General features: G+C 31.3%; 1 protein-coding gene across 2 annotated transcripts; it reads left to right on the forward strand.

Moving 5' to 3' along the window:
• Positions 1–12,031: 12,031 nt before the first annotated feature.
• Positions 12,032–14,145, forward strand: LOC145263373 (uncharacterized). 2 transcript variants are annotated; one of them, XR_013864541.1, is made up of 2 exons: positions 12,032–13,611; positions 13,754–14,145. XR_013864541.1 is itself a non-coding variant. In XM_080120395.1 (2 exons), exons 1-2 carry the CDS (start codon positions 13,550–13,552, stop codon positions 14,115–14,117), a joined length of 426 nt encoding a protein of 141 aa, XP_079976521.1. In that variant the 5' UTR covers positions 13,327–13,549; the 3' UTR covers positions 14,118–14,145. The 2 variants fall into 2 exon arrangements, 1 of the variants encoding a protein (XP_079976521.1); XM_080120395.1 differs by having other exon boundaries at positions 13,327–13,611.
• Positions 14,146–26,458: the final 12,313 nt, after the last annotated feature.

Raw genomic sequence — 26,458 nt, forward strand, 5'->3', positions numbered from 1 at the left:
AGACAACTACGAAAACTACAAAGCTTGGTTTGTATAGACGCTTAACTGCTTTCACTTATATTTAAAGGAAAAAGTTCTCACATAACCTTTAATCGTTGAATAAATTCTTTGTTTCACCCTCCACTTTATAATAAAGTGTAACGCGTATTTATTTATATATATATTAAATATATCTATCCAGTCACACAAAAACAAAACAAAAAAATGCCATTTATAGTAATTTAAGTAAATTCATAAAATGAATGTATTCGAGTTTTTTTTTGTTTTTTGTTTTTGCTTTCTATTCCTATGTATACGTTTTTGTATTTCTTTTTTTTCTATTTTAAATCATCCCAATGGTCTCTGGCATTTTTTAAAACTTACTCTGATTACGATGTTATCTTCTTCTATACTTCTGTGAATTTGGAGTTTTTTGTGTATTAATATTCATATTAAAAACTTTTTTTTTCTATTTATTAAAAAAGAAAATATAACTTTGTTATATTTGGGCCGTGTAATTGCATTCATCTGCAAAATATCTAACTAATTTGCATATTCTTTTAAACATTCATTTTAGTTAATTCCCTAATAGTTTTTGTTTCGTTTTCTTATGGGATGATCATCTTTAGTTAACTATTACGTGTAATTATATTCATGCAAATATTCTACATGATTTATACTTGCATAATATTTGCGTAAAAAGGTTATAGTAAACGCAAACCTCTTTCTATATATATTTATGTATGCGTATATATATTTGTTTTAAAAAATTGCCTACCAAACTTATGTTAGTTTAGGGTCTACAGGCATGAAACTTAATACATAGGACATTCGAACCCATGCAAAAATTTATATTTGGGTTTTAACCGGGGAAAATCAGTGCAAAAGTGTAAAAATTAAAAAAATGGAATTTGCCAGGTGCAGATCGCATGCGTAACGAAATAGCTATTGGTTCATGTTTTAATTTTTAGCCTTACAGTAAACATGTCTTCATAGCTTAGGCATTAACGTCAAAGGAAAAAGTAAGTCATAAGCTAAACGTTTTGGTTTCGATTTTCGGTGGTGGTGCACGAGTCATTTGTTTTTAACTTTTTAAATAATTATTATATTTTGGGTCCAATATAATATAATAATAAATACGAAATCTGTATTGATCAAAAAATATTGAATATATAAATATAAATATGCATGCTGCGTGCAAACATTTGCGAAGAATAGAAGAACATATATATATATATATATATATATATATATATATATATATATACATACATACATACATATATATATATACATATATATATGCGTGTGTGCAATATTACTAGTTTTATACGTTTTATATTTACACTGTTTAAACTGACTTATTTGAGCGGAAGGGCTAAGTATCTCTCCGTAGTTCTCCAGCTTTCCTATTGATAAAAGTTTACCCTTTTTTTAAATGTAATAATTATTTGAAGATTATAGTTAAAATCACGCTCCCATCGAGCCTGGAATAAAATAAAGAGAATAGGTTTATTATTTGAATGTGTACAATCGCACTCTGTGGAATTGGCTATACCGAGTTCAAATCCTATCGGTTCGTTTATTGCCTTGGCTCATTGATATTGTTAACACATGTATGAACCCTTAAATACCCCCAGATATGTGTAAAATAGCAACTTGTGTTAAATTGATCGAATGTAATGAATCGTTTACAATAGATAAGGGTTTCCATTATTAAATATTAAAAGGGTTGATTTGCCGTAAAAGATGGTAAAATAAAAAAAAATGTAGCTGTTTAATGAGAAAGGACTTGGAATGCGTATTTGGGAATTGATAATTAAGAATGCATATGGAACCTTACACGTTTAGCCAATACGAGCTAATTAATTCTTTTTAATGCAGAAGTGTAGTTTTCGGGGGTTTCTGCTTGTTAGGTGCTGCATATGTAAATGAAACAAACAGGTCACGTGTTTTATATTGACCAGAAATAACTGCGCCTATGTCCGCAGCAATAATATGGAGATAAGAACGAGAAGACAAGAACTGCCCATCACCTCATCTTAGTATCTACTTCTCCACCCTCCTCTTTCTAGGGTTCGTTTTTTCCAGAGGAAAGTTTTTCTTCTTTTTCTTTCTTTCCTTTGTGTTATTTTTGTTTTTGTTGTTGCGACTATTGTCATTTTGTTGAGAGAGGAAGAACAGGGTCGTCTTCTTCAAAGTGAGCTGTACATTCTGGCCGTCGGTCTTCCATCCGCTCCTCCCAAGACGGGTTAGGGCACTGTAAAGGGACTGGGCGGGCCAACTGCAGAATCGTGGGAGGAAGGATATATCAGAAGAGCAAGTTCGGGGCAATACGAAGGTCGGATGTAGGAAGAAGAGCCACTGAAGACGACATGGCAATAATAGTCATCTTCGCAAGTGTGGGAAACCTTTAGCACCTAAGGTGACGGTCCCGCTAAAACTAATTTGTATTAATGTTCTGCGAGGGAGAACTTAGCGCTCGCACCGAACAATGGACGAGCGTTTACACACTGTAGGGTGCAGTCGGGCACTTACTCATTCCGGGGCCCTCCAGATTTCGGCTATGGCCCCTCCTGGGAGTTAAATTACTTAAAAGCAGTGGATAGTCCTTGTGGGGGTGAATCCATTCCTTTCTGCTCGAGATATTCACCGCAGCAAAAGAGTGGTTAATCACCCGGCCTGTGAAGTGTGGGGATATAAGGGAGCAAGTTCGGCACCTTAAGGGGGCAGGGGGCGGCCGCGGCCGTGGCTGCTGCTGCTCTAGAGAGGTAATTCGACAGTGACATGGTCTGCTGTAAGCGCACACCCTTCAACACCTATCATCGCACCCAACCCAACACTCGCCCGCACCCGCCACCTAACATAGACGACGGTGAGGGACGACTGGCCTTTCCATTAGGGATCCATCTAATCCGGCGATCAGTGGGAGAAATCTGCAAATTACATGCATCACACATACAAGGTTCAAAGATCAGGTGTTTATTTACACACGCGCACGCATCGCACACGTGTTTGTATATGTACGTAAGTGTGTGAATACATTGACACGCACATGAACATGTATACACGCAAAAATGTATTTCGAACATGTAAAAACATACGGCATAAAAATATTATTTTCAAATTATCTACCAATTAATCTGTTAATAGCATAAAAATATTGATATGTATGTATGTATCTATATATACACTAGAACCCCATGATATGGCATTAAAAATTTGTAACAAAATACAGTACAGTATATAATACAAATGTATATAATCAAATAACATTATAAATAACACCGTAAGGCGGGGCAAAAAAACATAATCAGGGGCGGGAAAAACATCCTACTCCACATCGTAACCTGAAAAAAACTATATTAGGATCATCGTATCCTGGGGTTCTTTTCTCCCTCCCTCCCTCCCTCTCTCTCTCTATATATACACACACATACATATATACATGTATATACATATATATATACACACATATATATACACATATATATACAAATATATATACCTATGTATAAATACGAATATATATAGATATATATATACATATATACATATATATATACACACACACATATATATACATATGTGTGTATATATATATATATACATATATATATACACAGACGTTCAGCTTTATATATATATATATATATATATATATATATATATATATATATATATATATATATATATATATAAAGCTGAACGTCTGTGTGTGTGTCTGGTCACGAACAGGTTCCTATATGGTTGACTATTATAGAAAACTGATCACATATAATGATAGGAGATGTATCGAGACACAGGAATGGGTATATTTAATCTGGCATAATGATGATTCATTAAAATTGTGGGGTCTTCGTGCGTATGGAAATAAAAATTTAAAAAATTTTTAATTTAAAAAAAAACATTTACAAGTATTTTTGATATAGACGTGCATAAGAATACTTTGATACGTATGTTTTAACTTAAGTAGGGGTGGTATAATAAAACTGTAGGTTCTGCGTTCGCGCCTGGCCTCCATAGAATGGAAATAGGCACAAACTTTATATAAAGACTTTTCATATCTATCTGCGTAAGTATACTTTGATAATTATGTTTTAGTCTGAAGAAATATGGTATAATAAAATATAAATATATATATATATATATATATATATATATATATATATTTAATTTTTTATTGAGCCCATAAAATTAAAAAATTAAAAAATTATATACCGCTCTATTAACATATCGAGCACTTTTATCGGTTTTTTTTTTACCTTGTTTCCCTTGAAAAGAAATATATATATATATATATATATATATATATATATATATATATATATATATATATATATATATATATATATATATATATATATATATATACCGGTATTTATCTATCTATCTATCCATTTTTCTCCCTTTCTATCTATCTATCTATCTATCTATCTCTCTCTCTCTCTCTCTCTCTATATATATATATATATATATATATATATATATATATATATATATATATATATATATATATATATTAAGTAATGTGATTGATACAATGAGTACTTTCTCTTTCCTGTATTTTAATTAAACTAGTAATTTCACTGTTACATTGAAATACACTCAGCTCTTTAGACTATTGTTCTAATCTCCTTTAAATTATATATATATATATATATATATATATATATATATATATATATATATACATACATACATATATATATAATGGGTTAAGAAATTCCAACGAAAGAAAGATGTATATTTAAATAAGGGAGTAGTCACCAACAATGTGTATTTTTTAACATTATTTTATTATTCCGTGTCTTGGGTTTTCATTGAGAATTATGTTTGGATCATTGTAATAATGTTTTTAAGTCATTGAAATCGTTTTTACGCGCGTTTCAGACGTTCTGTGAAGCGTCCTCGTCAGAAATTATTTTCAAATGTGTTGGAGATGTAAAAATGGCCACGGAATAATAAAATAATGTTAAAAAATACACATTGTTGGTGACTACTCCCTTATTTAAATATATATATATATGTGTGTGTGTGTGTGTATGTATATGTATCTATATATGTATATATACATATATATATATAGAGAGACATAGATATATAGATAGATTAAGCCAGGTATATATAGATATATATGTATATAAATAGAGAGACATATATATATATACATAGATATATAGATATATCGATAAATACATGTATATATATATATACCTTCATCTATACATATGTACACGTATACATATGCATATATATATGTGTGTGTGTGTGTGTGTGTGTGTGTGTGTGTGTGTGTGTGTGTGTGTGTGTGTGTGTGTGTGTGTGTGTGTGTGTGTGTGTGTAAACGTTCATGCTCCAATCTTCGAAAGAGATCAGCGTTCATGGATTTTTCCTGGTAATTAGAAAGTAATTTCCTGTTATTAAATGTCTGTAATTTGTTACTGAAATAACGGGGGATCCTTGGCCTTGTTTAGTCGTAATATACGCTTAAATATATTTTAATTCATGCAGATTTCGTATTTATTATTATCGAGCAAATTCTGTATTGAATATTGTATTATACTTAATATATAGAACCGATTTCAAGACATTAAAAAAAAATTATTTGGGTTTCATTAGCAAGAATCGAAGCCGTAACATTTAGTTTTCAAGCCGTGTCCCTACGAACATATAGATAAGATAGGTTTAAACTTAAACCACTTTAAGTTATGAATGAATTTGCGCATGCGAAAAAGTACTAGAAACATGTCAACAAGTTGAAATGAACGTTTTGTATTTGAACTTGCGACATATTTCTGTACGGGATATTCATCCATCCAAAGATAAAAATAGCCTTGCTGTATGATTACCATTTTCTGTTAATTTTAGTGTTATGTGACTAATGGTTTAAGAGTTTATCAGTTTAATATTTTCATGCACACATACATCCATGCATCTATTGTTTTAGTTATAGAGATTATAATTCTTACAAGAAATGAATATAATACGAAAGTGTATAGCATAAGGTTTTATTTACAATTCAATATAGGAGCCAGCATCTGTACTATCTTTTCAAGACGTCTGAGAACTCCATAAACTGATTTTACAATTAACTTTTCTGTTTGTTTTCTTTTTTTTTTTTTACAAATAAGGCAACACTTGGGGCTAAAACTCCATTTGAAGATTAGGATTAATGAGATTACCAGATTGATAGATGAATAATGATGAAAACCATGATGGGATTTTAAATATTTGCATATTATCAACTCTAAACAATAGATGACCTAGAAAAGAGCATTTTCCTATCTTTAAGTATATCGCTCATGGAATGTGAGTACCAAAGGAAAAAATTAAAGGGCAATCTCATAACTCTCGCTCCACTCTCCCTATTCATTTCTTGTGAAAAATATATTTCAATAATAAATTGCAAGTATGGACAGTTGCTTTCCAATCACTCTTTATATTCAGAGGTTTATCTTTTGCTTCATTGATTCCCTATACAATATTATATTAATGCAAATTATATATATATATATACATATATATATATATATATATTATGCAAATTATAAACAATGAAGATGTTTTCAAAAGGTTGAGATTACATTGATTCTGTTTTTGTCTTGATGGTACACCCATTCTGGATGGCGTCAGCTATCTTTCTCCGAAAGGGGTAGGTTTTGAAGAATATAAAATTCACAAACAGTTCCCAATCAACTTAAAATTGTGCAGTTTTCTGCAGTGACGTTTCGCCATCTTTATATATGCAACGCCTATAATTCCCAAGTGGTCACTAATCTGCTACTGACACGACTTTGGTAATTTAACCAGGGCTGGTGTTTCAACTTAAGTATGCTGTGATTAGCTAAATTTATCAGAATATAATAAAGAATCAAAAATGATTCTTCGAAATCCAAGTTAAAGTAAATCACATTTTTCATTTAAAATTCACCTGCTTCACGTTTTGTTTCATTTTATTTCAAAGTTCTCGGAAATCGAGGGAGAGGTTGGTCTCTACATGAGATACATTCGAGTGTTCTGTTAAAAGATCTCCTTTCCCTCTCAAATTTTGCGTTTGTAAAGAAGTGAATCACATTAAATTTCTTTGCATTAATTGATCTGTTAACTGTGTCTTTATTATTGGTATATCTTTATTGTGGTTTCTTTGTCTTTCCGGATTTCAGAACAAGAATTCATCTAGTCTGCTGGTATATCTAGCTTAATGCTACTATTATAACCGACATTATTTGGAGAAAATGGGTCATTCCTTGTATAAACCATCATGAGATATCTATAAAGATGGATTTTTTTTTTGGACTGCGAATACTATGTTATTTGAATATTTGAATATTTAGTCAAGGTGTGCTTGTAGGAGGAATCATCTTCATACCAGGTTATCTTGACAAACCTCTGTACAGAGAGACCTTAGACACTCGAGGATAATCTTGCAAGCATTCAAGTTCATTTTATTATTTTTGGTGTTTTAAGCCGCGGCTTTGAAATATCCTTCACATCTCAAGCTTCTTTGGGCATCTCTTTTCATAACGACCTTATCAAGTCAATCCTACAACAACGCTTGACAACACACCTACAGTACAAATACAACATAATTATTAAATTAAATTCTTTTATGTATATTATCTGATGCTTCCACAATCTATTCTATGTTTAACTTTATTTCTCAATTCATTCAATTCCATCTTAAAATGTTCTAAACCTTTACTCTCCTTAATCTTATCTAATAACTTGATGTAAACATATATTACTCGATTATATAAAAAATCAATTGGTTAATATCTATTATTAGTTTTAGAAATCTGCCTTGAATATTACTTTCCAGATTGGATATACATATTAAAAAATATTCGTATTATTAGAAATATTATTAACTATTTTGAAAAGTTGAAATAAATCAGTTTATATTTTTCTCTCAAGTAAAGTGGTTAATCCTATTTTCTAATCTTTCTCAATAAGTACAATGTGAAACTTGATTTTAATTTTGAATCTAAAAATTTTTTTAAGTAGAATGAAAATCGGGTGGTGAGATTTGTCAGGGACTTTTTACGTGTGAGTTACCACTTATCAAGGTCTGAAGGCCAGTCAAGGATAAAGGTTAATGGGCGAACAGTGGTTACCAATTGTTTGGTATAATTTGATTATTTAAAGAGACAGCTCAACAAGAACTTGTTTATATCGACCATATTGTAGTCAGCTTGAAAGCAGGCTAGCGGAACAGTTTTAGGACAGAAGCTTTGTTCATGGAATTTGCGTTAAGATTTAGGCAGAGATGAGGAATGGATGAAATTGTTGATAGTCGTTATAGCTAGATGAGCATTTTGTAAATATTTTGCAAGGGAACCATGGATTGAAGCTCAGGGTAGCACTTACTATGAAAATAACGATAGAATAGAAGCAAGTTCACAACGCTTCTTCTGTGAGAAAGAGGTCACCGGGAAAATAAAAAGGCATAACCTAATAGGTTTTGAAGCTGGTCTTGAACCCTGCCTAGGCAGGATAGGATGCTCTGCGCAGCATCTGCCCAGATATGTCAACAGTACTCCATTTTAGGATGTATCTGGTTCTTATACATGTAGTAGATAGCATCTGGAGCGATAGAATGACGCAACAATTTTTTCTAACAACCTTGTCAAAAGATTTGAGGTAGGTCTTCTATTTCAGATCATGAGTGAAACTCAGACCGATAAGCTTGTCAAAGCAAAGAAAGTCTTTGAAACGAAAGCCCTTCATATCGATTGGAGCCACTTGGGAATCAGACGTTTATCGTGAAAAAATATAAGCTTAGTTTTTGATGTGTTAAAAATAACTAGCCACATTTTCTAAATCGCACCACGTGCTCAAGTTCGGCGGGAGGAGTATCAGACAGATCTTGATCGTTGGTGGCTTTTGAAGTGTTTCCATACATGCTAGTGCCGTCTGCATATATGTCGACGAATGAACTTAGAATGTGATTTGGGAGATCATCGATGAAAATAAGGATGGATCCTTGAGGCACGCCAGCATTGAGACTTTAAGTTTCAGACTTCTGTCCATCGACGACTACTTGTAAAAAAAATTATCGAAGAAAAAAGATTCAATATCAAAACTACGATTATTTAGAAAACTATTTATACGAGTTTAATGATAGGTTTCACCAAATAAACTTGCGACTATTGCACATTGATCAGCTGCAAATGAATAATAAAAAGAATCGGAGCTAAATGTTTCCATGGTTTGTCGTTAACTTTTGAATCAGGTTTGTCATTTAAAAAAAATGTAAAATTAACATTAATCACATCAACTGAAAAAATATGTTTAAGAAAAAGTGAGTAATAAAAAAAAGCTTATCTTTTTGTCTGTTTTACACAAGTAGAATCGGATAATATATCATTTTCTCTCTTCTTTCAATTTTATGAATAAAACACAAAATCATTAGACATTACTTTTATTCACTCTCATCACTACATATATCACTATTTATTACTATATATATATATATATATATATATATATCACTATTATATATATATATATATATATATATATATATATATATATATATATATATAAGGCACAATCGCGTTTACACACCGGTTCTCATCAGATCACCGAAGTTAAGCAACGATGAACCTGGCAAGTACCAGATGGGTGAACATTTGGGAATTCTAGGCGCTGTATGTGCTCTCCGATAATCTCGGCAATTGTTTCTAGTCGTCCTATAGTTAGACTGCACTTGCCACTGCTATTTAACAAGAAGAGTAGTGGTTGGAGATTGCGCACCTCCTGTCACAAAAATTTCACGCGCAAGCACCCCTACGCGGATATCCACAGTCTGTCAAAAACATATGGAATATATATATATATATATATATATATATATATATATATATATATATATATATATATATAAATAAATAAATATATAAATATCTTTACATCAAAGGAAACGTTGTGAAAATAAAACTCAAGATGAGAACAGTAGTCTGCTCCCCCTCACAAAAAAAACAATAATCAATCCTTATCACAAAAAATCAGAAACATAAACAGAATTTTCACCAATTAGAATATGGAAACATTTTAATCAAATGATTAAACAAATCGATATCAGCATAACTATCGATTATTTTAAAATTAATAAAAATTATCATTATTTTCCTCATTATGACATTATTCCAACGATAGTTGTTTCCAAAACAATTCTACCATCTTTAAATTATATGGGAATAAGATAAGTATGAATATATCAATTTTCACTGCATAAAAATCAATAGTATACAAAGTATGAAACGTGGCCTTCAAAACCATACAGAATAGTAGTGTGAATTGAAAAACTCAAAAAAGTTCCGAATTTTCTATTTTTTGTTCATTTTATCGATTCCATGCGTCAAATACGAAATTCTAAACAAAACGTGTGAGAAGAGCCAATCGTTTACTCCTTGGCCCAAGGTTAATACAACATTTTGTTAATGAACAAGCGCACAACCTAGCGGACATTTGCTGAAATTTTCAGCGAAGTTTTTCTAAAAATCACAAGTGCTTCTTCACTTGAAGTTTCCCCGCCCTACAGCTATGATTATCCTCTCGGTGTAGACCTACGAATTTCTCTGACCAAATAATATTCCCGAAAACTCCTGGGTATAATTATTATAATTGGATAGAGGATTTGTGCAATTCGAGTAATTATTTTTCTGCGTATCTTGAAGTGTTATTGCGAATATTAAATCGTATGTCACTTTTACAGTTAATACAGGTAAACAACTTAAGCATTAGGTTTTATTGTGAACTGTATTTCTGTGTTGTATCGCGTTTTTCAGAAGTTTACATGCCATAGCAATTTGTCATGACTCGCATACGAATTGAAGCGTTATATTTCGCAGTTTCAAAATAACTCCTGATTTTTTCCACCCAAATAGGATTTGCGCAAATTTTGGTCCAGGATTTTATATTAGTTATGCATACACTTTTGTTAAAAATGGCTCTTGTAAATACTGGAAGCAACGTACTATACTTTAAAAATCACACGAAAATAGTCTGAATATAGGTGCCTTCTTGATAATCATATAACAGATTAGATGCTGCTGTCATCTTCTAATTCTTCTGACCATATCTGGTATGCCATTCCATATATCTCTTTCTTCCTCCGTATGTCTCTGTCTATCTGTCCGTCTGTTTATCTGTCTGTCTGTCTGTCTGCCTCTCTCTCTCTCTCTCTCTCTCTCTCTATATATATATATATATATATATATATATGTAAATATTTATATATATATTATATATATGTGTATATATATGTATATATACATGCATGCATACATGCATACATATATGTGTGTGTGTATATATATATATGTATATATATACATACATATATATATGTGTATATATATGCATATATATCTACATACATATATATATATGTGTGTATGTGTGTATATATATGTATATATTAGGGTAGGTCGATTTTGGAACTTTAAATAGGTTAATGGATGGAAAGTTGTGAAATAACACCCTAAATCACCTGACAAAATATTTTTTTCCAAAAATTTGTATTTTTTTGCGAAATTGAATGTAAAGACATCCATATTTTCAATCTTAGTCGTAATTTCGGTGACACCGGAAATATGTATCCATAAAATTAGTTAAATAATAAAATCTATTAAATAATTTATTTTTTAAAGTTTATTATCTATTTTCATATTAATTTAAATAAAATGACCAAAAACAAAAATAAAATATATTAAAATATATAGTTTCAAATATAAATGACGACTTAGTAAAAGAAGTTTTATTTATTGGATATTTTTTTCGACTTTCACCGGTAGTATTTATCTGCCCCTTGTTTACATTTTTTAACCTTCGAATTCACACGAATTAATTTAAGAAATTAAACATACTATTAAACTAGTTCATTTAACAAATTAAACATACTATTAAAATATTTAATTTAACAGATTAAACACAACTATTAAAATATTTAAACTTTTTATAATTATTGTAATTTATTTATATTTCAAAATTCAGTGTTTTTCAAAGGCTGATTTTGGTTTCCACAGTTGAAATAAATATTTAAATCAATTTTTTTCATTTTATTTTACATGTAAAGTATTTTTAATTTAATATGTTAACCTGTATTTTTAATCTTAGTAAATTTCATTTTAATCTGATATTCAAGGTTCCTACGGAAGACCGAGAATATTTAAAAAACCAAAGGAGTAAAATAGGGCCCAAGGGCACATTCCAACTTGGTCCAATAGATAAAACCGCAATAAAAAAAGTAAAAGAAAAGGAGAAAGAGAAATCCAACAAAAAACATCTCCCATAGTATCAACATCATCTATTCAAGATCATGTTTCTCCAAGTACATCTCTAAGTCACTCATCTTCTCCAAGTGATGAAGCAGATTACATACAGCCAGATAGTCCTCTCAAAGTGCCCTATAACCTTACAAAAATCCCAAGGTTTGCTCTTGAATTAGTCAGGGGTGATATATCCTCTAATCTTGGAGCCAGTCTTGGCAATGCCCTGCTCTTGGATTTGAGGGCCATGGGCCTTCTTATCCCTAATATAGATATAAAGAATATCTATATGGATAAATGTAAAATTGATAGGGCAAAGGCTAAAGTAAACGCAGATGCCTATCAAAACCACAGCAAAAATATGGAAAATCTTCTTTGTATAGGTGTTGATGGGAGGACAGACAAAGATGCACTGCTCTACAAAGAATCAGTGGATGTAAATGGATTTCAAATTGTGAAAAAAAAAAACAAAGCATCTGAACGTCACCTCACAATAACAAAAGAAACAGCAAATGAGAGTCTATATTTGACTCACCGAAGTTTTCCGGATACTGGAGCAACTGGTAATGTTCTTGCAGAGCAAGTGGCTGATGTTTTAGAGGAATTCAAAAGTTTAAGCACCATTAAGGCTGTCCTTTTTAACAACACAAATGCGAACACAGGCTATGAAGGTGGCCTGGTTACACTTTTAGAAAAAAAAAATAAAATAAATCTTCATACTATTGGTTGCTCCTTACACCAGAATGAACTTCCATTTAGGGATTTGTTCAAACATTTAGATGGCACCACAAAAAGCCCCACAATATTCAGTGGTCCATTGGGTAAATTATGTGCAAATGATTGCCATAATTTACTACAAATAGCATTTTCCGCTGTTGGGAATCCCTTGGAGTGTGAATTTGAAGACAAGGATAGCCTAAGTAATGACCAAAGACTGCTCTACGAGTATACAGTTGGGATTTCAAGAGGTAAGGTAGACCCTAGATTTGTATCCTAGAAAACTGGACCAAGCTAGATGGTTAACGTTGGCTATCAGGCTCATGTGCCTATGGACTCGTGGGACATATCTGCATAATATTTCAACCAAATTGCATAGTTTGATCAATTTTATTGTAAATGTATATGCGATTTGTTGGTTTGACATTAAAAAAAATAACAAATTCCACCACCAACAAATGTACATTTATAATATGATTCAGAGAATACAGAAGTAACCAACTGAAATTAAAACAATTACACTTAAAAACATTCAGTTTAATGCTTTTGCATTACTGCCAGAAAATATTTTATTTTCTATGGTAAAATCAGATGAACTTGAAGTAAGAGAAGAGGGAATAAAAAGAATTTTGACCATTAGGTAAGTTAATATTTCTTCATATAAAACTTACGTCAATTTATTGTGACATTTTAAAGATTACATTTAATTTCACCAAATCTTATTAAAGCAGTATAAATTGCATTTAAAGATTAAACTCAAATTATTTTTTATATTGTTTCAGAAGAGGGGAACCAGCCAAGAAAAGATTTAAAAAGATCCCGATGATCAACTTTAAGGCTCTACACTGGACAAATTTAATAGATTTGTCAGTAAATGGAGTCTGTGAGCCACCACTTACACAAGACTTTTCTGACAGTGAATTAGAGAGTTCATTGTCAACAGGCGAAAAGCATGACTTGCCAGATTTCCCTTCACATTCCCAAGGTGTTGAACGAGCAGTTAAGTTGATGACAGAGGCTTCTCAATGTGTATACGGCTTTAAAGCAAGGCACCGGCACATACTTGGGAAAGTTTTGTGCCAACAATTAAAACCCGCTTTTTCATCGAAGGGCTCTTATTTAGAACACTTTGATTCTTTATATTAAAAATAAATAATTATTTGTTTTTCCATAATTGCTTGTTGTATTTTCATATCAGGAAAATTTTTTTGTCAATACATTCAACAATTTCTGTTTAAATAATAGCAAACTCGGCGCAGTAAAGTGGGGGGGGGCTAAAATTTTAATTTGAAAATTTTTTATAATTTTGTTTCAAATTATATTCCCATCAAATAAAATAAGATTTCTTGGCTTAAATGCTGAAATTATTTAGTTTTGAGATCAATATTTAGGCTAAATCCACCAAAATCGAGGGGTTTTCCGCCCGTGTTTATTTAAAATCTTTTATGTCAAATTCGCAAAAAACCGTTGAAGACTCAGACCTAATTTTTGGTATGAGTATTCAATAGGTATAGACACAACTTTCGGTCCATTAACGTTTTTGATTTTTAGAAAAAAGTTAAAAATCGACCTACCCTAGTATATATATACATGCATATATATATATATGTGTGTATATATATGCATATATATACATACATATATATATGTGTGTGTATGTGTGTGTATGTGTGTCTGTGTGTGTCTGTGTGTGTGTGTGTGTGTTGATGCATTTTACTTAAGTCATATTCTCAAAAAATCAAGGGGAACATTTCTAGAGGTTAACATTTGAGTTCTATACAAGGCACATAGCTTTTCGACTATTACATCTCCTTTACGTCTCAAATGTTGAGTTAATAAAGAAGTTAAGAATATTGATTTTCCCTTCCCCGGGCATTACTGGATTATAGGACAGGAATTCATCTGGTCTGAGTATCCAGCTTAGTAATATTTTTAAAGTCAGCATCACTTAAAGAAGGTGTATAAGAAATTGTGGGTTCGTCATACCGAGAAGATATTATTTAGGCCGTGAATACTATGTAATTGTGACTATTTAGTAAGGGTTTACTTTTATGGAAAAGTATCCTCATGTCAGGTTGGTCTGACAAACTCCTGTACAGAGAGACCTTAGACACTCTAGGACACTGTCTAGTAGGCATTCAAGTTCTCTTCAGTGAGTTTGTATGTATATGCTTTCTTGGTTGTTGTATAATAGACCCTTCTTACACATTTTCAATTCATGTCATTCCCTTTATAATATTCTAATACCTGCACATTCTGCTTTTGTCGTATGATAAGTACCCATCTATAATAAACTCTTCGTTTAAACAGGAATCACTTTTAATTTGACGAAAGCATTCGACATGAAGTAAATGTTCCCATTTTAAAAATGGTCCTCATGTCAGCTTGTACCCTCATAGGAAGTCAAGAAAATAAGTAACTTTATATATATATATATATATATATATATATATATATATATATATATATATATATATATATATATATATATATATATATATATATATATTAAGGCAATCATGAAGGGAAGACGTATTCATTCGGAATTCATTTTATATTTAAAAAAAAAGACCGAGGAGAAAAGGAAAATGGATAGCGACTAAAAAATAAAAAGTAGGGAAATAGAGGAGAAAAAAAATCAAAACGAGTCAATTGATATATTTCGCCCTCACTCATCAAAATTGGAATCGAGAGATTTATTTTTTAGTAATTTGTTTTCCTTAATGATAAAATCTAAAAAAGAGACGGGAGCAAGAGCAATCGTATGGGGATGAATTTTAGAGGCTGATCACGTTCAAACCCAACAAGCAGTCCTTTTGCTTACAAAGGGAAGGCTTCCTAAGGCGAACGTGAACAGTCTCCAAGACTTTTAGATGATATACGGAGTGAGCTCGACTCAATACAAAGAAAGAGTTGATGCTGAAGTTCGTTGCACAATCCCGGTATTTAATAAAGTGTTCCGTTATAGCGGATCCATATGTGTCGTTTACAGTGTCGGTAGGTAGGAATGTTATTTTTAACATAAGTAATATGTCAAGTGAATGATTTACGCATACGCATTCGTGAAACAGATGACAAACACATAAAAATCGGATGACACCCCGCACGTACCAATTTTTCAATTTTATACCTCTTAGTAGCCTTTTTTTCGGATGAAATGTTTTCCACGTGTCTGAATACCCTATATACCAAATGTCAAGTCTGTAAATAAAATATTTGTAGAGTGTACAATTTAAGAAGTGTCTTCACATACATTCTCACTTATATATATATATATATATATATATATATATATATATATATATATATATATATATATATATATATGAAATTTATTACTGTGAGTCCAGAATGAGTTTACATATTGTTTCAGCTAGAGGAAGATCCTCAAAGAGAGGAAATATCCAACTAGCATCGTCAGAATTCATAGATATATATAATTGTGTTTTCCTTCTCTGTATTCAACTACTCTCTAATATTAATATTTCCTTAATCATCTCATTTACGTACATATGTCTGTACACACTACAAACACACATGTAAATGAGATGGCAAAACAGGCCGCTGTACTGCTGTGTATGAAAAGTAAAAAACAGTACTTTTTCTGAAGGTCACAAGTCATGGAAATCGTCTATGTTTCACATTAGAATTGAAGCGTCGAGTTAGTAAAGCAGTAAAGGATATTACTTTTCTCATTCTCATGCTGACCTGATAAACTCTTCGCCAGAGTAGCAGTGACTTGAGGATGCTGTCTAGTAGGTAATTCAAATCCTCCATATATATATATATATATATATATATATATATATATATATATGTGTGTGTGTGTGTGTGTGTGTGTGTGTGTGTGTGTGTGTGTTTAAATGTAAATATCCACTGACACGTGTTTCGTCGTTTACAACTCATCAGAGTCGTAGACGACAAAATACGTGTCAATAGATAATTATATTTTAAAAACAATACATATGGCATTCACCAATTGGTCAAATGGAAAATTATTCCAAACTCGCACTTAGGTAAAAATGCACCTTTGTATAAATAGTTGAATTCATTCAAAAAGTGTCACTAACAAAACCAAATAAACAACATATCTCTCTTTCTTTATTTCTCTCTTTCTCTCTCTCTCTCTCTCTCTCTCTCTCTATATATATATATATATATATATATATATATATATATATATATATATTAATGTGAGGTAATACCAGGTTAAAAGAATGATAACTAATGAATTAAACGAATTTATTAAGGGTGGTCAATAAGAGAATAGCAAGATATATAATATAAGCCCATTATTAATGGTTGCTTTCCACAGAAGAAACCAGTCCTAATATATATATATATATATATATATATAGTGTCTGTTTGTTTTTCAAATATGGAAGCATATATTACCCTGGGTAGCATATTCATTATATATTTATCCTTTTCATTCTATAGGTGTCAGTGAAAAAATACGTGTTGATTTCTAATTTAATGACATTTAAATTTGAAATAAACATCATGAAATTTACGGCGGATCTATTTCGTTCTATGGGCGCATCGTGGTACGTTAAAGTCAGCTAATAATCATAATCTTTCTAGTAAGTCTGTATAAATGTGTACTTCCTGCGAGTATCGTTTGAGTCTTTATTAACCGTGATACATTAGATCGCATTTAAGAAAAAACTTTCTCATTAACATTTCTTGACCGTTTTTAGTTATAATCGAATATTTAGAATGGACGAAATTCTTAGACCGATATAAAGTGAAAACAGAAAATAAATAAACAAGGAAAGTAAAAAGAAAAGTATTTAGAGGCTTGCCATGAAAGACAAAGGGTTTTCTGTCAACATTTTCACAAGGGAGGCGTGAAACATTTATATATTTAAAACAACGAAGCCAAAAGCAATTCAGATAGAAACGTACGTTTGGTTCAAGTAAAAAAAAATATATAATTTTTCAAAGTTTAATTTTACCAACATTTTTCGCCTCGTTTTTCCGATTGTTTTTTTATTATTTTTTTTTTTTCACGCGTACACTTCAGCATATATCAAGTGGCTATGAGATATGACAACAGCAGATGATGACTGCCAAGTGCCAATGTTTTATACTCTCTCGGGCAACGGATTTTTCTCTTCTCGGGTTTGGCTTAAGATTCCGAAAAGTAATTATTTAAACAAGACAAGAACTATTGTTTTCTAAGGTTTCCTCACTAATTCTCGGCATTAGCTATCATACGGAATGGAAACTTATCTATTATTCCAACGTTGCCGCCAGAAGCGGTCAACACTTCTCGATTTGCTCGTACTACCACAACTGAAAGTCCACTGATTGACTCTCACCGAATCCCGAGATTATCTAATACCTGCTATTTCATGGAAAATCCTTTAAAGAAAAGCGAGGAGTTTAGAGAAAGGGGGTAGCTTATCTACGTCGGAATTGGCGACTCTGTGCGACGTTATCTTTAGCAGTGAATCCGCAATTATTCCATCAGTATATAATCATTTCATGTAAAATCGCAACCCTTTTGGCCAAATAAAATAATCCTAACTATATAATAACAAATTCGAAATATACTAAGACCGATTAGCTTTGATTCTTATAAATCTACTTTTATTTCGTTATCTTGAATTCGTAAAACATCATTAACAAATACAAAGGATGCATAATTTAACAATACAATTATGTATATAAAAGCAATATATATATATATATATATATATATATATATATATATATATATATATATATATATATATATATCGAAAGGATGAAACAGTAGTGTCTGTAGGTATTTAATAATAATTATAGTAAATAATAATGTCAGACCCTTTCGGAAATTCGTTTCTCATCGTTGAGCACTTTAAGTTGTAATAAAGTCGGTCAACTTAGCTAATACGCGCAGATCGTCGTTTAATGATTAGATCACTCTCTGACTGACGTTAAAAAAACATTTAATAAAAATACATTTTTAATTTCAACTTGTATCTATCGCGGGTTGCGGTATCCTAGTGGTTCGAGTCCTTGCTAATGAAGCCAGAAATTACTTCTGTTGTCGGGATTCGAGTCTCTCGCCTGGCGTTAATCCTGACACTCTGCACTGATGATTCCCGAAAGGATGAAACACTAGTGTATGTAGATATTTAATACTTATTATAGTAAATAATATATATATATATATATATATATATATATATATATATATATATATATATATGTGTGTGCTAATGAAGTCAGAGATGGCTTTGTTGCCGCGTTCGAATCAGATATTAAAAACATTTAAAAATAAATGTTTAAATTTTAAATGCATTTCTCGCGGTTGACGGTAGCCAAATAAATTTGGTTCTTACTAATGGAGTCAGCGATGGCTTCGTTACCGAGTTCGAATTTAAAAAGACGAGAATCCTCCACTCTATCTCCATATTCAGTAATACATTTCGCCATAAAAAGATTAGCGAATGAAATAATTACCTTTTTCAGTCACCGGTAAAAATAATTTCAAATAGTTGTAAAAAATACACAACAAAGAATATAAATAGTCAGACCGCCACCTTCAACTTAACTGTTTGAAATGAATTTGGAAGAAATCCTTAACTCTATAATAAAAATCAACAGTGGATGTTTTTATTTTCTTTATGTCATCAGACTTAATAATAATAATTTATATATGACATATTAAATTATTAGAGTATTTCTATGATTTAATATGAAATATTTAACTTCTTAGGACACGTGCGTTAAATGTTTTTTCTTGCACTTACGATATGTCTGGTTTTAAAAATTATTTTCTTAAAATAAATGCGGCTTTGAAACAGCTGTAAACAAAACTCCTTATTTAGAACTTGATGTTGAAAATATTTTTAATTGCCAAAATATTTCTCTCTCTCTCTCTCTCTCTCTCTCTCTCTCTCTCTCTCTCTCTCTCTCTCTCTCTCTCTCTCTCTCTGTAGATAATAATTAAATATTTATTCAATAATAATTATTTCTAATATCTGTTTTGGCCGTGCACTTTAATGAGAAATAATACAAGCCGGCTAACCTAAACAGTAAATGTAAGTTACTTTAAGTGTATTACTGTAAGGACAACTATGGCTGTATGTCTGCTTGACATACATAGGATTTATTTCGCATCACGTCGTTAAAGGTGACTCTTGTTCAAGGGTTCGAATAGTGAGATGGGTTGGAACAGTTGTTTCTACACTGATGATTCCGCAAAGATGGAACATATGTAGATCATAAATATTTATTATTAGTCGTTAAATTTAATAGACTCAATTCCCAATGCTTCCGTGAAACCGCAGGTATCGATGACTGAAACATGATGTTATTTATATATAAAAATAAATGCAGTTACACAGTAATTAAGCTCTTTTCGAATTTCTCCCATGCATTATATTATGTATGTGCGTATTGGTGTATAAGCTGTTTTGGTAAACACATTTTCGTGCCGGTAATACTTTTGTTATATGAAACAATTTCAATAGCTATATACGAAGTTTTTAAACAGAGTAATCTACTAGAAAATCAAGTTCAAATAAAATTTTGTTTATAAAGATCATTTAATTCCAATATTGGTTAATCCGATTTCGGCCTTTTCGATTATTTTGGACCATCTTCCAATTACGCGATTTCCTTGGATTTTTCTTGTGCTAATGGAAATTTAATTAACTTTCTTGGTTTTATACTTTTTGGATTTTACCGTCATTGGATAATTTACCTTTCACCATCCATTCACGTGAAATTATTTTTTCTTCACCATATTCCCTCTGCTTCACTTTTGTTATCAAGTAAGATCTTTTACTTACTTGCAGTTTCATCAAATATTTTTGTATGCAAAATTCGATCCCGCATTTTGCTAATTCCTACCCTTTGATGAGAAGGAAAGTATTTCTTCGAAACTCCGCGGATTAAGGACTATCCACTTATTAACCGTTTCCTTTTCAAATTAAATATATTTTTAACTCTTTTTCAAAGTGTTTTTTTTAACATGTTTTATTAACTATTTGCTGTTATTATAAGCTCTATCTCCTATTTGGTTTTATCGAGCTTTTACATCTGGTTGAGATTACTTTATAAATATTAATTCTTTAACATTTATAATATACTTCAGTTTTACCATTTGGATCATTTTGGTAAATTTAATTGTAATTTTTATTTTATATATATATGCATGTATGTATGTATGTGTGTGTGTACTATTTTTTATTATTGATACGCCACTATTCTTCAAATAAAAGTAAAATTTAACCTTAAATAATGCATTTAATTTGGTTTATTTTTATTTGTACATAAATTTATTTTCATTCCGTTACGCAAAATTTGAAGTATAAATCACATGTCCGTTTCTAACCTCCAAACCAAACCATTTCTAATAGTGAGAATAAGCGAACAAAGCAAACATTAGAAAACCGTTTAAAACTAACGTCATCACCTGAAATGATTCAGAACATATTACCGCACTCTATAATAAGAACAAATCAACAGTGAGTATTTCTTATTCTATAGGTAATCAGAAATGATAATAATATCTATTTATAATAAAATAATAATCTATTTAATAAAAAATTTAATTACTGACATAATTCTATGATTTGATATGAATATTCTTGTAATCTTCTATAATATACATTTCATCTGTCTGTTTAAATGTATGTATGTATGTATGTATGTATGTATGTATGTATGCTTAAAAATTTCGAGATAGGTGATGGATTTTCACGAGATTGGTATCGTTTTGAAGCTTGACCCTTCGGGCGACATATATCAAAAAATTGGCTAAAAGAATAATTGTTTCATCCTCAACTGGGCACTTTTCTACAATGAGGGGTCGCTTTTTCGCCGATATTTTCGAAAGTCATTCCGTATTTTCGATTGGATAGCCTTAATTTAAACATTCGCCACTTCCAGTTCGGTGAACGCAACGGCAAAGACGTCACTTTTTTTCACTTTCTTTTTCTCCTTCGCAGTACGGGTTCGAACCTGCCTACTACCATTTTTTTTTTACTCAACACACACTTCCAAACACTTGGGCAACGCCGGGCATCCAGGCTAGTATATTTATATAATAGCGAATGCAAATATTGACTAGTCGTACTTTTCTGTAATTTTTGGCCGGATTATCAATGTGAAACTCTGTTACGAAAAATCAACTTTCAGTAGGATATTAAACGCTGAAGTAGAATACCTACTGTAAACGATTCATTGTCTATGGTTCATTGAACACAAGTTGTTATTTTACACATGTCAAAAGTTTATGGGTTAATCAGATTTTAATTCAGCATTAACTAAATCCGCAAGAATGCAGATGCAAACAAACGCATCAAAGTATATTGTAAAATTATGTAACGTATATAAACTCCATACGATCGTTTAAAGATCCATTTCACTGAAATATATAAAGATGTGAATAGAATCGAAGTGATTCTTACAAGTTTATAAAATCATACAAACAATGAAATCTAAGCTACTAAGAATAAAACTTGCAGATGAGTAAAATAAGAAACACGTTGCATAAATAGATTATATGTATCTTTTATAAATAAATGATTTTGCTTCAAATTTGCTAAAAATTTTACTATTTGCATTCATCTAACTACTGTTCTCATCTTGGGTTTGATTTTCACAACGTTTCAGTTGATGTAACCTGCGACCTTATTTAGGTGTATCTTGTCGAACTCTGGAATGTTTCTGTCAAACTCGGGAATTTGGACGGAATTTCGAGCGGAACCCTTTGTTTACTTGACGGGGGTAGCGTGCTCTTGTTCCGTAAGCCATTACTGGATAGAGGTCCTAAGTAATTCTATCCAGTCATGGCTAATGGAACAAGAGCACGCTACCCTCGGGAAGTAAATAAAGTGTTCTGCTCGAAATTCCGTCCAAATTCCCGAGTTCGACAGAAGCATTCCCGAGTTCGACAAGATACATCTGAAGAAGGTCGCAGGTTACATCAACCGAAACGTTGTGAAAATCGCACTCAATGTGAGAACAGTAGTCCGATGAATCCAAATAATACGAATAACCAATCCTCATCTCAGAATTTCAGAAAGGTAAAAATTTTACATTATGTATTTATTTTAAGAATAAAGAAAATCGCTTTTATAAAACGATCGTCCAAATTTGAGACATTTTTACTATCAAATTTAAATGCATGATAAAATAATTCCGCGTAAGAAAATTGAAATAAACTCATTATTACAAGCACACATTTTATAAGATTTACAGATATGATCAGTACTTGTCTGATATTTATCTTGTTAAAAAAAATCCTTGCTAGGCAGCAAGGATTGATTTTACCAATTTATTGAATTTGATAAGGCCGGAAAAATGAAAATTTTTATTATTAAGAAGTAACTGCGCATTTATATACCAATATATTATATAACTTAAACATGTATATTTTACAAGAAAGCAAACATATTTATTAAGAAATTAAATAAAAATCAAATATCTAAACTGGACAACTTTTTAAATAACCAAAGGAAATATCAACAGAAAAGGTCAAGTGGCATCAAAAGTTCTGCTAAGAAAACATCGAGAAGTTCATAGCGCGTTAGTTCATTAACTTTAATACGAATACAAATCCGTTTTATTTAAAACACATAAACGATTTAAATTTGTTTTTACAAAATAATATTCAAATAGCTGACAAAAAAATCAGGAAACATTTTACAACAATTTGTACTAGAGACTTATACACGCCATATTTTCTATAGTGTTTATTGACGATATCATCCCAAATTCTCCCGTTAGTTATTTCTTTTTTTGGTTTTGTTTATTTATACGCGCATTGTTTAGCTGTCGTTTCATTAGAATTGCAATCTAAATTGTATTTTTACAATTTTCTTCGTCTTTGTAGCATCACAAGCGGTGCCCATGGGGGTCATTTCCTATAGTTCAGTTGATCAAACATGGGTATCTTTAGGAGTTTGTCCTATCTTCAAGTAAGCCACGTGACCTGGCTATCTGAGGCGATACTTGACGAGTCTAGCTTTTATGCTGGTTTCCAGCACGTCGTCGTAAGCGACGTAGACATCCCAATAGAACGACGATGTTTTTCTGGAGGAATCTTTCCGTTTTCAAATCATAACGGTACGATGTACACGTTTCACATCCATATAACAGGGCAGACACAGCTGTGTCTATGCACACCATCACTTCAGTTTAAATATTAAGACCATTGTTCATATAACTTCCACTGAGGGTTCTTCGAAGGGATGTGTGCTACCTGGATCCTGTTTTCTATATCCTTTGATCAATTACATTGAGCAGACTGAAGACTACCAGACAACTCACCCGAGGCTTTACAACAATGTGTCAGCGATTTTTGTGCAATGTACTCCTGTATTAAGCCTAAGACTTAACAAATGCTTTATATATTTTACAATTACCAATGATAAAATACATACGGCTGTTAAAACCTATTGCAAATTATTTTCGACGTGAATTGATTCTGACAATCTGAAAACTAAAATCCCGACAATAAGTTAAAACGAAACCAAAGCACGTATAATTATGTAAGCAGAACGCATAATAAAATATTTGATTTGAAAAGTTGACAATATCCGACAGTTATTACTAATTAAGATTTGGCATCTGTCTATCTGAAGTTGCAACTATATTATTCATTCTTTAAATCTTACTATTGTACTGTCTGTTACTGGTAAATTCAGTGTCAATGTAGTATCTGTTTTGTTGTGACGAATCTACTAACTTCCTCTTTGTGGTTGCCTCAGTATATGTTCGTTCTTTTGTTTTGTTATTATGATTCCATCCTCCCAAGAATTGCCTTTCCCTTTTGTTATTTTCTTTTGGGTGGAATTCAGTGTAGTTCTGTTCTGTCGTCATGAGCCAATCCTTAATGCATTATTTCTCCTTCGATGAAGATGAGTCGCGTACTTCAATAAGAAATTAGTCACAATCGGCTGTACATTACCAAAATTTTATATGCCACTAAAAATATGCGACGGGAGTACGCATGTTATTGCTAGTGGTCGGTAATAGAGATACGATAGTCCCATTTAATAAGATCACCCCGAAAGCACAGACCTCTTTCTGCTAAGGTTTAGTGACCCATACTTGAGCACGTGATGCCATATCTGAACTTTTAACCGATTTCTGCATATGTATATATACACAAGTATTATAACAGTATTGGTTAGATATTTAAGTACTGTTGTTGTTTTTACTCGTGAATTCGAATTCAGATCAGATGATTTAAAATGTAATTTCAACTTTCTCATCGATTAATCGATCACTGATAAAACGTCCATGATGGTTCCGATCTGTTGTTTTTAATCTGACATTTTTAAAATATAGCAGATTTAATGATAATAATCCAGTTGTTTTCTCATGCGAATATAACTCACTATATTCATTTGTCGGCCAGTCCTACTTAACGTTGTCTGTAACGTTGACTTTGAAAATCAAGGATATTAGTTACGTTGCTGCTGCGGTGGGTTTTTTCTCTCTCTCTCTTACTTAATTAAATAAATAGATAAAAAGAATCAATTTTCGTTGTGATTTTAGAATATTGTTAAAAATTATTTTCCATATCAATAAAAAATACACTCTACCCTCTCTCTAAGCCCTTCATACCTTTGTAGTCTTATACATTTTTTTGTACTGAAAAATTCTTGCCGAACGTTAATGAAAACAAAATCTCTATGAAATTCAAAAAGATATATATTTTTTGGTTTCGGTGATTTTATTTTTTTTAATTTTGTTTTCATTTGTGGTTTATTAACCTATTTCTGGTTAATGTAGAATTCAGTTATTTTGTTTCTGAAAATTTTAGATAATGACTGATAAACTGCATTATTTGGACTAGCGTGGAGAGCTATTCGCACAACGTTTCTGTTTATAAAACGTCTTATCTGCTTCAAGTGTATCTTGTCGAACTCAATTTTATTTTCTATCCAACAAGGAATTTTAATTGACCTTTTTATTTAATCTACGGGGGTAGTATGCTCTCGTTCATGAACGAGTGAAAGTAATACGCAATTGTTTTGCTAGTATCGCCCGCATTTATTCTTAAATTTACAACCTCCAACAGAGTGTCATTTACAACAGAATTTTAACGAGTACTCTTTTTTGGGAGCCTTAACCCTATTCTTCTTTTTAAATGTATAATCTTACAACGTATCACTATTAATCAGCACTTATTATTACGTTTTCTTTAGTTCGTCCAAAATTTTAATATCAAATTACTAGCAAGACCCGCTTTTGTTAAAAAAATACTGAAATAATCAATAAGTAATGGTCAAAATTATAAAGAGAAAAGTAACCGTTCGTTCGTAAACTTATTGATATTATAGACTAAATATTTTAAGTAAATAAAACGAATGCGTAGTTCTATTATTTTATATATTTTTGGAATATACTTAGAAAAATGGCGATTGACGAAGCATTGTTTTCCCATCATTTGGACATATTTGACATAGATATTAAAAGAAATGAACGAAAGCGAAATTAAATTGTCTTCATTTCTCAATATATTATTGTATTTT

This window comes from Euprymna scolopes, chromosome 3, assembly GCF_053919585.1.
Source record: "Euprymna scolopes isolate OS-2025 chromosome 3, ASM5391958v1, whole genome shotgun sequence".
In the NCBI taxonomy this organism is placed as follows: domain Eukaryota; kingdom Metazoa; phylum Mollusca; class Cephalopoda; order Sepiida; family Sepiolidae; genus Euprymna; species Euprymna scolopes.